Source organism: Colobus angolensis, unplaced genomic scaffold (assembly GCF_000951035.1).
Source record: "Colobus angolensis palliatus isolate OR3802 unplaced genomic scaffold, Cang.pa_1.0 Scaffold352, whole genome shotgun sequence".
NCBI lineage: Eukaryota > Metazoa > Chordata > Mammalia > Primates > Cercopithecidae > Colobus > Colobus angolensis.
The window spans coordinates 1,612,069-1,628,529 of NW_012116844.1; the positions used below are offsets into that span (position 1 = coordinate 1,612,069).

General features: G+C 34.6%; 1 protein-coding gene across 1 annotated transcript in view; it reads left to right on the forward strand.

The window, feature by feature from the left end:
* Positions 1 to 16,461, forward strand: part of LOC105519575 (uncharacterized protein C10orf68-like) — a 213,228-nt gene that overhangs the window by 168,100 nt on the left and 28,667 nt on the right. Inside the window, exon 12 of the mRNA XM_011952950.1 lies at positions 6,302 to 6,385. Coding sequence (XP_011808340.1) covers positions 6,302 to 6,385 — 84 coding nt within the window. The remainder of the gene's footprint in view (positions 1 to 6,301; positions 6,386 to 16,461) is intronic.

Here is a 16,461-nt window from a genome sequence, read left to right on the forward strand (position 1 = left end):
AAAAAAAAGTGCGGCAGTGGACTCATGCTCATGGAATTCACTGGTCTTACCATGTTCCCCATTATTCTGAAGCAGCTGGAATGGCCCTTTGAAGTCACCATTACAATGCCAACTAGGTGATGATATTTTGCAGGGCTGTGACAAAGTTCTCCAGAAGGCCATGTATTCTCTGAATCAGCATCCAATATATGGTACTGTTTCTCCCATAGCCAGGATTCACGGGTCCAGGAATCACGGGGTGGAAGTGGGAAGTGGCACCACTCACCATCACCCCTAGTGATCCACTAGCAAAACTTTTGCTTCTTGTTTCTGTGATATTACTTTCTGCTCACCTAGAGGTCTTAGTTCCAGAGAGAGGAATGCTGCCACCAGGAGACATAACAACAATTCAATTAACCTGAAGTTAAGAGTGCCACATGGACACTTTGGGCTTCTCCTACCTTTAGGTCAACAGGCTAAGAAGGGGGCTACAGTGTTGGCTTGGGCGATTGACCTGGACTATCAAGATGAATTCAGTCTACAACTCCACAATGGAGATCAGGAAGAGTATGCATGGAATACAGGAGATTCATCAGTGCATCTCTTAGTATTACCATGCCCTGTGATTAAGGTCAATGGGGAATTACAACAGCCCAATCCAGGCAGGACTACAAATGGCACAGACCCTTTAGGAATGAAGGTTTGGGTCACTCCACCAGGAAAAAATTCCATAGCCTGCTGAGGTGCTTGCTGAAGGCAAAGGGAATACAGAATACATAAGTAGAAGAAGGGAGTCACCAATGCCAGCTACAACAACATGACCAGCTGCAGAAATGAGGACTGTAATTGACATGAATATTTCCTCCTTCTTTTGTTAAAAACAAACTTGTTCATGTATACACTTGTACTAAGAACATATCTTCATTTTATTTCCTTTTTCCTTTATCATGTGACATAAGATTTATTGACTTCATATCAGCATTTAAGTATTGTTAACTTTAGGTAATAGTATTTGGGTTGGGGATTTGTGTGTTTCTGGTTGTATGAAGGATAGTTGTATTATGTTAGGCATAATTATGACTTTATTGTTGCCTTTATTTAAAGATTGTGTATGATCTCAGGAGATGTGTATGGGTTCAAATTGATGAGGGGTGGACTTATGATGGTTAATACTGAGTGTCAAATTGATTGGATTGAAGGATGCAAAGTATTAATTATGGGTGTGTCTGTGAGGGTGTTGCCAAAGGGGATTAACATTTGAGTCAGTGGACTGGAAAGGCAGACCCACCCTTAATCTGAGTGGGCACCATCTAATCAGCTGCCAGTGTGGCTAGAATATAAAGCAGGCAGAAAAATGTAAAAAGACTAGACTGGCCTAGCCTCCCAGCCTACATCTTTCTCCTGTGCTGGATGCTTCCTGACCTCAAACATTGGACTCCAGGTTCTTCAGTTTTGGGACTTGACTGGCTCTCCTTGCTCCTCAGCTTGCAGGAGCTGACCTATTGTAGGACCTTGTGATCATGTGAGTCAATACTTAATAAATATATATATCCTATTAGTTCTTATATATATAAGGATATATATAAAAAATATATATACATACTATATATATATATATCCTATTAGTTCTTTCCCTCTAGAGAACCCTAATACATGTGTATACACATCTGTGCCCACAAAGGAATAACATTAGAAGCTTCATGTTGCAGGAGAAGACTTCAGTAAAATAGAAAATAGTCCACCCACATAGCTAAATAAGGAAACATGTACACAACAAGATTCCAAAAGGTAAACAAGAAATTCATGTGTAGTTTTGCTATCTAAAAAGCCAAATTTTAGCAAAATATGATAGGCAAGCAAAAAAGAAAAAAAAAAAAAACAAGAAGATGTGTCCCATACAAAGGAAAAATGCAACAGAAACTTTTATGAGGTTGCCAAATGTTTGGCATAGCAGGGAAAGACTACAAAACAATTCTTATAAATATTTAAAAGAATTCATAAAATCTATGCTTAAGCATGAAAGGAAGATATGATGAGAATGTCTCACCAAATAGAGAATATTAACAAAAAGACTGAAAGTATTTTGATTTATAATTGAGCATATTTATGGGATTCAATATGATGTTTTAGTGCATGTGAAAAGGAAATTCTAGAGTTGGTAGTACAAAAACTGAAGAAAAATTCACTAGAGGGGCTCAAGAGTAGTTTTAACAGAAGAAATAATCTGTAAATTTAAAGTAATAGGATTACTAGGAGAGAAAGAACAAAATAATTTAAAGAAATTATGGCTGAAAATTTTGAAAAGTATTTGATGTAAAATACTAGTCCACCTATCCAAGCTCAATTAAATCCAGTTATATAAACACAATAAAATTCACAACCAGATCCAACATAGTAAAAACGTTGAGAGACAAAGTGAAAACCTTAAAGTGTCAAGAGAACAACCATAGTCATGCGTTGTCTAATGATGGAAATGTGTCCTGAGAAATACATAGTTAGGCAACTTCATCATCGTGCAGACATCATAAAGTTACATACTTACACAAACCTAGGTGGTATAGCTTTCTACACACCTAGGCTATGTTGTGTAGGCTATTGCTTCTAGGCTACGAACTTGTAAAGCATGTTACTGGACTGAATTCTGCAGGCAATGGTAACACAAGAGTAAGCAATTCTGTATCTAAACATAGAAAAGATACAGTAAAAATGCCATATAAAGGATAAAAAGTGGTATACCTGTATAGGGCACTTACCATGAATAGAGCTTGCAAGACTGAATGTTGCTCTGGGTGTGTCAGTGAGTGAGCAGTGAGTGAATGCAAAGGTCTAGGACATTATTGTACACTACAGTAGGCTTTATAAACACTGTGTGTACACTTAGGCTACATGAAATTTATTTTTAAAAATCTTTCCTTAAAAATAACCTTAGCTTACTGTAACTTCTTAACTTTATAAACTTTTTAATTTTTTTAATTTTTGGACTCTTATAATAACATTTAACTTAAAACACAAACACATTGTACAGTTGTACAAAAATATTTTCTTTTTCTATATGCCTATTCAATAAGATGCTTTCTGTTTAATTTTTTTTTTTTTTACTTTTAAAACATTTTTGTTGAAAACTGAAACACAAATACACATATTAGCCTAGACCTACACAGAATCAGGATCATCAATATCATCACTCTCTTCCACCTCCAAATCTTGCCCCAGTGGAAAGTCTTCAGGGGAAATAACACACATGAAGCTTTCATCTCCTATGATAACGATGCCTTCTTCTGGAATACATCCTGAGGGACCTGTCTGAGGCTGTTTCACAGTTAACATTTTTTGTAAGTAGCAGTATACATACTCAAATAAAAATAAACAAGTCTAGTAAATATATAAACCAATAACATAGCTTTTTATTGTTATCATCAAGTGTTATGTACTGTACATAATTCTATGTGCTATACTTTTATATATCTGGCAGCAGAGTAGATTTGTTTACACCAGCATCATCACAGGCATATGAGTAATTCATTGCATTAAGATGTTACAATGGTTACATCACTACATGATAGAAATTTCCAGCTCCATTACAATCTTTTGGAACCACCATCTTATATGTGGTCCAAACATCATTTTGTATAGTTACATAACTGTAACTATACAAAAGTTTAGTAAGATTAATAGGTGACATAGCATCAGAAACTATGGAGGCCAAGGCCAGGTGCGGTGGCTCACGCTTGTAATCCCAGCACTTTGGGAGGCTGAGGCGGGTGGATCACTTGAGGTCAGCAGCTTTGAGACCAGCCTGGCCAACCTGATGAAACCCAGTTTCTACTAAAATACAAAAATTAGCTGGGCATGGTGGTACGGGCCTGTAATCCAAGCTACTCGTGAGGCTGAGGCAGGAGAATCACTTGAACCCAGGAGGTGGAGGTTGCAGTGAGCCAAGATCATGCCACTGCACTCCAGTCTGGGTGACAGAGAGAGACTCCATCTTGGGGAAAAAAAAATGATGGAGTCCAGAAGGCAGTAGGATGGCATTTTCAAAGGGCTGCAAGAAAAAAATATTAACCAATAATCTTATGTTTTGCAAAATTATTTTTAAAAATGAAACTCAAATAAAAAGAATATCAAATAAATAAAAATTTGCAGGGTTAGTTGGTATCAGGCCATGCTATAGAAAAAATACTTAAGAAAGTTCCTCAGGCTGACAAGAAGTGTCCTCACATCGTAATTTTTTCAACAAAAGCATTAGTGAAATAATTCTATTACATAATATTCTATAAATGCATATTTTGTTTTTTCTTCTCTTAATTGATTTAAAATGTAATTGTGTGGTACCATACATAGATATATAAAATTGATATGAAACTGTATTTTGGGGCCTATCACATAAAAGACATGTAATAGACATGCAATATGTTTGACAATAGCAGTACAAAGGAAATGGCTGGGAACAATAGTATACTGGAGGAAGAAAATGACAATAGATGGTAACTCAAATTCACGGGAAATAATAAAAAGAACCAGAAACTATAAACAAGAATGTTCATGTAATAAACATAAATATTTCCTTGTTCTTCTTTCTTTTCTCAGTTCTTTAAAATGCATAAAGTTATATAGAGAAATAATTATAACAATGGTTTTAATATTTATAGGTATAACTACAGTATAAATGTCAGGAAGAGGGAATAGAAAATTTGGCAGAAATGCTTGTATAGTTTACTGGAAATTAATTAGAATAAATCTGAAGTAGATTCTAAAAATGACTATGGTGATGGTTTAACAACTCTGTGAATATATTAAAATATTTGAATTAGATGCTTTACAAGGGCAAATTGTATGATATATTACACTTTTTTAAAAAGAAAGCTCAATAAAATCCATGTGTAACACTTTTAAAAAGAGATGTAAAGTACTGGGAGGATGTTATGAAGAAGGAAAATTGTGACTCTTACTAAATTATATTTCTCTAGCACATAATTTTGTATTAGTGCTTAAACCTATCTGTCCTCAAATACTCATTACTGATCTAAGAAACTTTTGCTTATCAACTCAAATGAATCAATACTCCTTGCTTAAACAAGTCAGGGAAATAACTAAAAAGGTTAAAATATGTCTGCTAATGTTCCCCAGGTTTTTTATTGTTGTTGTTATTGCTATAGGTCATCATTTTCACAAAATATTTTAATTAAATTAATGACTTGTTCTGTCAATCTGATGCATCTTTTCGTTTTGGAGATGATACCCTAAATTGTTCCTATTTCTATACAGACTGTAATGGTGGTACATATGGGATGCAAAGGTCATTGTGCAGCTTTAAAATTTATTCATGGACTCAACCACTTCTCCAGAGCAAAACTTCTACTCTATGATGTCTGAGTCATTGCAGTTTTCACCCTACAGTCACATGCTCTGCTAAGACCCAAGTTCACCCACAAAACTTGAGGCCCAGTAGATGACCCAGCTTCATAAATCCAGATTATTTGATTTTTAATATGAATTCCCCTTATTAATTTTGATTTTATTTTTCTGTCATTGACCCTAGTAGTTGTTTCAAAAGCAAACAAAAAGTTCAAATCATATCAAAACTCAAAGGGAAAGGAATCCAATCTCAATGCTGTTACGAATGCAGAATCACCCATTTCTTCCTCCCCATCTACAAAGTCTACATTCTAAATGGACCTGAGAGGGCACTTTCTACCAGTCCACAATAATCACTGCTGTCACGTAACTTTTAGTTACATGACATAAAAAGGGTCTAAAATATTCTTAGAAGAATCAGAGAATTTCTCCCTGATGGTTGACTTTCTGTAACTATAAAGACCATAGTTCACAAGTGGACTTGTGAATAAAATTATATTCCACCTCACCAGGTATATCCATACCTGGTGTATGGATATGCTTGTATGAAGTATGAAGACGCTTAAAAATTATATTCTTATCATAAACTCTATAGGATGATTTCAATTTGCAGAAGAGGCAGCATTGTATGGAAGAAAGCACTGATTAAGGAATAACGAACATCTATTTCTGTATAAGTTTTATAATTAACTACATATCTGATTTTGTTGAAATCACTAAACTTCTCTAGGCTTATATGATTGCTAAGAATGCTTCCAATTCTAAAGCTTTGTAATTCTGCTTTAGAGCAGAATTTTTTCCAGAGCTTTTTTTTTTTTTTTTTTACTAATTCAGCTTCTTTAATGACTGATGCTAATTAAGTTATTACTATTTATATGTACAAATATACCATCACATACACACAGACACAGACATATGTTACAATTTACCTTTCAAAGCATTTTGAAAATCTGTTTTGTTTTTATAGAGACTGGCCTAAAACACTTGAAAGGTGTTAATGAAAAAGATATAATAAAACATCTAATCAACATACAGTCAAAGAGGCATGCAGGTAAGAACAAGAATTTTTCAAGCCTCCTGTTAATGGCTTATTTAGCTCTGAAGTTAAATTAAATTGATTATTTGATGATGACTGTAGCTGTAAGTTATCATTACATGAGAAAATATCTTCATAAATTTCCTCCTGTAATTTGTGGAACTCTAGTATTTGCTATCAATGGAACATTAGTTAGATATAATTAGTTTTAGAACTTATTTATTGGTAAAGAATCCATGAAAATGCAAGGCTGTTGTGACCCAAATATATGCTTGATGTTATTATTTCAAATGCTATACTGTAATTCAATGCTAATTTCAGGTCCTGAATACCTCTGATACAATTTTCTGTCTCAATTATCTGTCTAATATTCTCAGTGGGGTGTTGAAGTCTCCCACTATTATTGTGTTGGAGCCTAAGTCTCTTTGAAGGTCTCTAAGAACTTGCTTTATGAATCTGGGTGCTCATGTATTAGATGTTTATATTTAAGATAGTTAGATCTTCTGGTTGAATTGAACTTTTACCCTTAGTAATGCAGCACTATTCACAATAGCAAAGACATGAAATCAACCCAAATGCCCATCAGTAATAGACTAGATAAAGAAAAGTTGGTACATATACACCATGGAATACTATGCAGACATAAAAAAGAAACAAGATCATGTCCTTTGCAGGGACATTGATGGAGCTGGAGGCCATTATCCTTAGCAAACTAACACAGGAATAGTAAACCAAATATTGCATGTCCTCACCTATAAATGGGAGCTAAATGATGAGAACATATGGACACATAGAGGGTAACAACACACACTGGGGCCTTTTGGAGAGTGGAGGATGAAAGAGGGACAGGATCAGGAAAAATAACTAATAGGTACTAGGATTAATACTTGGGTGATGAAATAATCTATACAACAAACCCCCATGACACACGTTTACCTATATAACAAACTTGCGCTTGTACCCCGAACTTAAAATGAAAGTTGAAGAAAATGAAAACAGATGCTGTACTTACCATTTTATATTTCTGGCTTAGAGAGGAAAGTTGCCTTAAATTTGTAAAAGCATACAGACTAACTTGTGAATATGATAAGAAGAGGAATATAACAGATAGTCATTTTATTGGCTACCCATTCTCTCTATTTGATAAAAATATCAGGTAAATTTACAATATCTCAGCTATAGTAAAGTTATTTAGTTGTGTTCCACAATTTAGTGGAACTAAATTTACTTCTGGAATAACAGTGTTAGGCATATTTTTCCTTGATCTTTGGTGAGATACTGAAAGAGGCAGGGAGCTTAACAGAGAAATAAGGGAAAGAGGCCATTAAAGAGAGTCCCCCTGAAACCACTATCATTCAAAAGTGGCAGTGTGCATAGCAAAAGCAGTGCTCCTGGAGGAACAATATTAGAATCTTCTTGTAGTGGAGAAAAATAATGTAAAATAGTCAAAAAGAATCACTAAAAAGCAAACAGCAAGTTTTGAAATATTATGAATAAATCATTATCTAGATTTGTCTATAATATCATCCAAAATATCCAAAATATGCAGTTTTTATTCTAAAATTCATAGGAACCAAAAAAAAAAAAAGAGCCTGAATACCCAAAGCAATCATAAGCAAAAAGAACAAAGCTTGTAATATCACATTACCTGACTTCAAACTATACTATAAGGCTACATTAACCAAAACACTGTGATACTGATACAAAAACGGACGTGTAGACCAGTGGAACAGAATACAGAACCCAGAAAGAAAGCCACACACCTACAGCTATCTGATATTTGACAAAGTCAACAAAAATAAGCAATGGAGAAAGGATTCCCTATGCAATAAATGGTGCTGAGATAGCTGGCTAGCCATATGTAGATGAAACTGGACCCCTACCTTTCACCATATACAAAAATTAACTCAGGATAGATTACAAATTTAAATGTAAGACTTCAAACTATAAGAATCCTAAAAGAAAAATTAGGAAACACCATTCTGGACATTAGCCTTGGAAAATAATTTATGACTAAGTCCTCAAAAGCAATTTCCACAAAACCAAAAATTGACAAGTGGGAGCTACTTAAACGAAAGAGCTTCTGCAGAGCAAAAGAAACTACTAACAGAGTAAACAGACAACCAACATAATGGGAGAAAATATTCACAAACTATGGATAAGACAAAGGTCTATATCCAGAATCTGTAAGGAACATAAACAGTTCAGCAAGCAAATAACAGCCCCATTAAAGAGTGAGCAAAAGACATGAACAGACACTTCTCAAAAGAAGATATACAAGCTGCCAACAAACATGAAAAAATGCTCCACATCACTAATCATCAGAGAAATGTGAATCAAAACCACAGTGAGATACCATCTAACACCAGTCAGAATGGCTATTATTTAAAAATAAAAATAAAAAACAGATGCTGGAAAGGCTGTAGGTGGGAATGTACATTAGTTCAGCCACTGTGGAAAGTAGTGTGATTTCCCAAAGAACTTAAAACAGAACTGCCATCCTATCCAGCAATCCCATTACTGGATATGTATCCAAAAGAAGATAAATGATTCTGCTAAAAAGACATATGCACTTATATGTTCATTGCAACACTATTCACAATCACAAAGACATGGAATCAACCTAAGTGCCCATCAGTGGGGGATTGGATAAAGAAAATCTGGTACATATATATGTCATGGAATACTATACAGCCATAAAAAAGAGTGAAATCATGTCTGTTGCGGCAACATGGATGCAGCCAGAGGCCATTAACCTATGCAAATTAACCCTGGGAACAGTAAACCAAATACAGGGTGTCCTCACTTATAAGTGGAAGCTAAGCATTGGGTAGATATGGATATAAATATGGTAAAAATAGACACCAGGGACTACTGGTAGAGAGGTAGTCAGGGGGCGGGAGGTAAAAAACTACCTATGGGGTACTGTGCTCACTACCTTGGTGATAGGATCATTCATACTCCAAGCCTCAGTGACATGCAATATGCCCAGGTAACAAACCTGCACATGTAACCCCTGAATCAAAGAAAGTTGAAATTTTAACATAAATACATTATAAATAAATAAAAATAAAATGCCTAGTTTTTAGTTTAAAATTATGAGCCATTCAAAGAAACAGTAAAGCATAACCCATACACAGGGGGAAGAAAAGTAGGCAACAAAAAATTCTGTGGGAGTCCAAGATGTTAGACTTGGCAAAGACTACAAAGCAGTTATTATAAATAGGTTCACAGAATTCAAGGAAACCATAATTAAAGCATAAAAGGGGGTATGGTGACAATGTGTGTATTCACTGCCCAGATTGCCAGAACAAAATACTGCACTGGGTGCCTTAAACATCAGAAATTGATTTTCTCACAGTTCTGAACACTAAAACTTCAAAATCAAAGGGCTGCCAAGGTTGATTTCTGGTGATGCCTCTCTTCCTGGCTCAAGGACGCACTTAGAGAAATGCTAAGTGCACTGGGAAGTCTCCACAATAGAATTGAACAAGCAGAAGAAAGAACTTCAGAGCTCGATGACGAGGCTTTTGAATTAACTCAATCCATCACACGCAAAGAAACAAGAATTTTGAAAAATGAACAAAGACTCCAAGAAGTTTGGGACTATGTTAAATGTTCAAACCTGAGAATAATTGGAGTTCCTGAGAAGAAGAAAAATCTAAAAGTTTGGAAAACACATTTGAGAGAATAATCAAGAAAAACTTCTCCAACCTTACTAGAGATCTAGACATCTAAACACAAGAAGATCAAAGAACACCTGGGAAATTCATTGCAAAAAGATCATCATGTAGGCATATAGTCATCAGGTTATCTAAAGTCAAGATAAAGAAAAGAATCTTAAGAGCTGTGAGGCAAAAGCATCAGGTAACCTATAAAGGAAAACCTGTCATATTAACAGCAGGCTTCTTAGCAGAAACCCTACATGTTAGAAGGAATTGGGGTCCTATTTTTAGCCTCCTTAAATGAAACAATAATCAGTCAAAAATTTTGTATTCAGTGAAATTGAGCTTCATAAATGAAGGAAAGATACAGTCTTTTCCAGATAAGCAAATGCTGAGATAATTTGCGACTACCTAGCCAGTACTATAAGAACTGCTAAAAGGAGCTCTAAATCTTCAAACACTCAAAATACACCAAAATAGAACCTCCTTAAAACATAAATCTCACAGGATCCATATAACATTAACACAGTGGGGTGGCGGGGGGTGGAGGGGTGCGGGGGAAGTATGCAGGCTACAAACGGTATGATGAATGGAATAGTACCTCACATCTCAATACTAACATTGAATGTAAATGACCTAAATGCTCCACTTAAAAGATATAGAATTGCAGAATAGATAAGAATTCACCAACCAAGTTTCTTCTGTCTTCAGGAGACTCAACACAAAAGGACTCACATAAACTTAAGGTAAAAGTGTGGAAAAAGATGTCTGTGCAAATGGACATCAAAAGCAAACAGGAGTAGCTATTCTTATATTGAACAAAACAAACTTTAAACCAACAGCAGTTAAAAATGACAAAGAGGGGCATTATAGAATGATAAAAGGGCTAATCCAACAGTAAAATGTCACAATTCTAAATATATATGCACCTAATACTGGATGTGTCAAGTTTATAAAATAATTACTACTAGAGCTAAGAAATGAGATGACACAATAATAGTGGGGGGCTTTAATACTCCACTGACAGCACTAGACAAGTCATCAAGACAGAAAGTCAACAAAGAAACAATGAACTTGAACTCTACCCTACAACAAATGGACTTAACAGATATCTACAGAACATTCTACTCAACAACTGCAGAATACACATTCTATTCATCAGCACATGGAACATTTCTCCAAGACAGACCATATGACAGACCATATGGCCTGTCATATGGTCTTATAATTTCGATAAGAAAATCGAAATTATGTCAAGTACTCTCTCAGACCACAGTGGAATAAAATTGGAAATCAAATCCAAAAGGAACGCTAAAAATTATGCAAATACATGGAAATTAAATAACCTGCTCCTGAATGATCACTGGGTCAAGAGTGATATCAATGATCACTGGGTCAAGAGTGATATCAAGATGGAAATTTAAAAATTATTTGAACTGAACAATAATAGTGGCACAACCAATCAAAACCTCTGGGATACAGCAAAAACATTGCTAAGAGGAAAGTTCACAGCATTAAATGCCTAAATCAAAAAGTCTGAAAGAGCACAAATAGACAATCTAAGGTCACACCTCATGGAATTGGAGAAACAAGAACAATCCAGACCCAAACCCAGCAGAAGAAAAGAAATAACAAAGATCAGAGCAGAACTAAACAAGAATGAAACAAACAAACAAAAAAATACAAAAGATAAATGAAACAAAAAGCTGATTATTTGAAAAGATAAATAAAATTGATAGACCATTAGCAAGATTAACCAAGGAAAGAAAAGAGAAGATCCAAACAAGCTCAATTAGAAATGAAACAGGAGTTATTACAACTGATACCACAGAAATAGAAAATGTTATTCAAGTCTACTCTGAACACATTTACCCATATAAACTAGAAAACCTAGAGGAGATGGATAAATTCATGGAAATATACAATCCCCTTAGATTAAACCAGGAAGGTATAGAATCTCTGAACAGACCAATAATAAGCAGCAAGATTGAAATGGTAATTTAAAAATTGCCAACAACAAAAAAAGTTCAGCATCAAATGGATTTACAGCTGAACTATCCGACATTCAAAGAAGAATTGGTACCAATCCTATTGACATTATTCCAAAAGATACAGAAGAGGGAATCCTCCCTAAATCATTCTATGAAGCCAGTATCACCCTAATACCAAAACCAGGGAAGGACATAACAAAAAAAAGAGAAAACTACAGACCAATATCCCTGATGAACATAGATGAAAAAATCCTCAACAAAATACTAGCAAACCAAATCCAAGAGCATATCAAAAAGATAATCCACCATGATCTAGTGGGTTTCATACCAGGTATGCAGGGATGGTTTAACATATGCAAGTCAATAAATGTGATACACCACATAAACAGAATTAGAAACAACAATCAATCACATGATCATCTCAATAGATGCAGAAGAAGCATTTGACAAAATCCAGCATCCCTTTATGATTAAAACCCTCAGCAAAATCGGCATAAAAGGAACATACTTTAAGGTAATAAAAACTATCTATGACAAACCGACAGCCAACATTATACCAAACGGGTTTTGAAAGCATTCCCCCTGAGAACTGGAACAAGACAAAGATGCCCAATCTCACTACGTCTACTCAGCATAGTACTGGAAGTCCTAGCCAGAGCAATCAGACAAGGAAAAGAAACAAAGGGCATCCAAATCAGTAAAGAGGAAATCAAACTGTTGCTGTTTGCTGATGATATGATCATATACCTAGAAAGCACTAAAGACTCATCCAAAAAGCTCCTAGAACTCATAAATGAATTCAGTAAAGTTTCAGGATACAAACTTAACATACACAAATCAGTAGTGCTGCTCTACACCAACAGTGACCAAGCTGAGAATCAAATCAAGAACTCAACTCCTTTCACAATAGCTGCCAAAACAAACAAACAAACAAACAAACAAAAAAGGTAGGAATATACTTAATCAAGGACTTGAAAAACCTCTACAAGGAAAACTACAAAACACTGCTGAAAGAAATCCTAGACGACACAAACAAATGACCATATTCTCAAAAGCAATCTACAAATTCAATGCAATTCCCATCAAAATACCAACATCATTCTTCAGAGAACTAGAAAAAAAATCCTAAAATTCATATGGAACCAAAAAAGAGCCCACATAGCCAAAGCAAGACTAAGCAAAAAGAATAAATCTGAAGGGATCATATTACCTGACTTCAAACTATACTATAAGGCCATAGTCACCAAAACAGCATGGTATTGGTATAAAAATAAACACATAGACCAATGGAACAGAATAGAGAACCCAGAAATAAAGCCAAATACTTACAGCCAACAGATCTTTGACAACAAACAAAAACATGAAGTGGGGAAAGAACACCATATTCAACAAATGGTGCTGGGATAATTGTCAAGCCACATGTAGAAAAATGAAACTGGATCCTCATCTCTCACCTTATACAAAAATCAACTCGAGATGGATCAAAGACTTAAATCTAAGACTTGAAACCGTACGTTTCTAGAAGATAACATTGGAAAATCCCTTCTAGACATTGGCTTAAGCAAAGACTTCATGACCAAGAACCCAAAAGCAAATGCAACAAAAACAAAGATAAATAGATGGGACTTAATTAAATTAAAAAGCTTCTGCACAGCAAAAGAAATTATCAGCAGAGTTAACAGACAACCCTCAGAGTGGTAGAAAATCTTCACAATCTATATATTCAACAAAGAACTAATATCCAGAATCTACAAAGAACTCAACTCAGTAAGAAAAAAAAAATCCCATAAAAACATGGGCTAAGGGCATGAATAGACAATTCTCAAAAGAAGATATATAAATGGCCAACAAGCATATAGAAAAATGCTCAACATCACTAATTATCAGGGATACACAAATCAAAACCATAATGCGATACCACCTCATTCCTGCAAGAATGGCCATCATCAAAAAATCAAAAAATAATAGATGTTGGCATGGATGCAGTGAAAAGGAAACATTTTTACTGTGGAAAACAGTGTGGAAAGTCCTTAAAGAACTAAAAGTAGATCTACCCTTTGATCCAGAAATCCCACTTCTAGGTATCTACCCAGAGGAAAGGAAATCATTGTACAAAAAGATACTTGCACACATGTTTATAGCAGTATAATTTGCCATTGCAAAAATATGGAATCAGCCCAAATGCCCATCAATCAACAAATGGATAAAGAAAATGTGGTGTGTATATACCATGGAATACTACTCAGCCATAAAAAGGAACAAAATAATGGCATTCACAGCAACCTGAATGGAATTGGAGACTATTATTATAAGTGAAGTAACTCAGGAATGGAAAATCAAACGTTATATGTTCTCACTCATGTGGGAACTAAGCTATGAGGATGCAAAGGCATAAGAATGGTATGTTGGACTTTGAAGACTTGGGGAAAGAGTAGGAGGTGTCAAGGGACAAAAGACTACGCATTGGGTACAGTGTACACTGCTTGGGTGATGGATGCTCCAAAATCTCACAAATCACCACTAAAGAACATTCATGAAACCAAACACCACCTGTTCCCCAAAAACTTACTGAAATAAAAAAATAAAAATTTTTAAACGGTTTAAAAAATAAAATAACACTGGATAGTAACTCAAATCCACAGGAACAAATGCAAAAAATATATAAACAAGAAGGTTAGTATAGTAAATACTATAAATATGTACTTGCTCTTCTTTCTTAGCTTAATTAAAACACACAGTATTATATAAATAATCACAACATCAATTATAACAATGTCTTTAATATATGTAGTTGTAATACACATAATAGTGCAAAAATGTTGAAGAAGGAATAACCCTATATGGGAGTAATATTTCTGTACTTCACTGGAATTTGATTAGTATAAACTCCGGTAAAATCTAAAGTTGACTGTAGTCAGAACTACACAAATATGTTAACATCTTAAAAAACATTGAATTGAACATTTTACATAAGCATATAGCATGATATGTTATTTAATTTGTAAAAATATCTCAGTGAATTCCAGGCAGGATCATATTTATAAAGAATTAAAGCAATGAGGGGATACGGTAAGGGAGGAAACATGAATGTTACTAGATTGTAAATTACTTTAGCACATAGATTCTCTTCCTAAATGCTTAACCTTATCTCCCCTAAAATGCTCTTCTCATTGCCTTCCTTCTTATTATCTAAGAATCTTTGCATACTCACTTGAAATGAACCATTCCTTCTTATGTGTACTAGTTAGAGTAATAATCGGAGAGGCTAAAATATGACTGCTCATATTCCCTATATTTATGTTTCTATAGATCTGCTTATGTTCACAAAATATAGCTGTGTACTTATGGAAAATACGTTCTTATGTGTCTCGGTTCATTTTGGTAATGATGCCTCAGCTGGTCCATACTTTGGTTTAGATTTCACTGGTGGTATATTTGGGCTTCAGATGTTACACTGTAAAACTTAACATTTATTCAAGAGCTCAGACATTTCTTCAGAGCAAAACTTTATTCTGTGGTATCTGGGTCATTATAGGTTTCCAGCTTTAGCATATAGTCTGCTATAAACAACTTTCTTTCACAAAATATTAGGTCCACCGGTTGACCCAAGTCACCCATTCTAATTTTCCCTTTTCAATATGAACTCGCTTTTCATAACTTTCATGTATTTTTCCTGTTATATGACCTAGGCAGTAGTTTTCAAATCTAGCAAAAGATTCAAATCACATAAAAACTCCAGTGGAAAGGAATGCAATCTCAATGCTTATGCTACTACAAGTTTACTTACTTCATCCTCCCCAGCTACAAAGTCTACAAACTCAAGAAGATATGAAAGTCACATTTTCATATTCCACAAAATATCTAATTATTTTTCTACATTATTGATCCATACTTGATTTATAGTTACAAATCTTAGAAATGACATGAAGTCTTTATGAACAAATCAAAGCACTTTGCCCCACAATAACTCTCTGTGACTGTGGAGACCATGATTTGCAAATTGACCTATTCTTAAAAATGTTATGTTTTATCTCACCAGGTACATCCCACAGTAGATAGTGCTACTGGTGTAAAATTTAAAGTTATGTTATCATCATAAACTTTCTAGGATAATTTTAGTTTGCATAAGAGATGCCATTATATAGTAAAGTCACTGGTTAAGGAATTACAAAGTGTCAGTTTGTGCATCAGTTTTGTCATTATCTTGATGTGGTCTTGTTCAAATCATGAAACATCTCTGAACTTCAATATAATAGGCTTATATGATTGCTAATAGCCCTTCAAATTCTGTTTTGTGATGCTTACTGCAATAAGACATTATATTGCGACTCTTCTACTATAATAATAAATACTCACTACACATGCATACACACACATAAAATGTTTATCTTATAAAATATATTGAAATCTGCTTTATTTCTATAGAGACTAATAA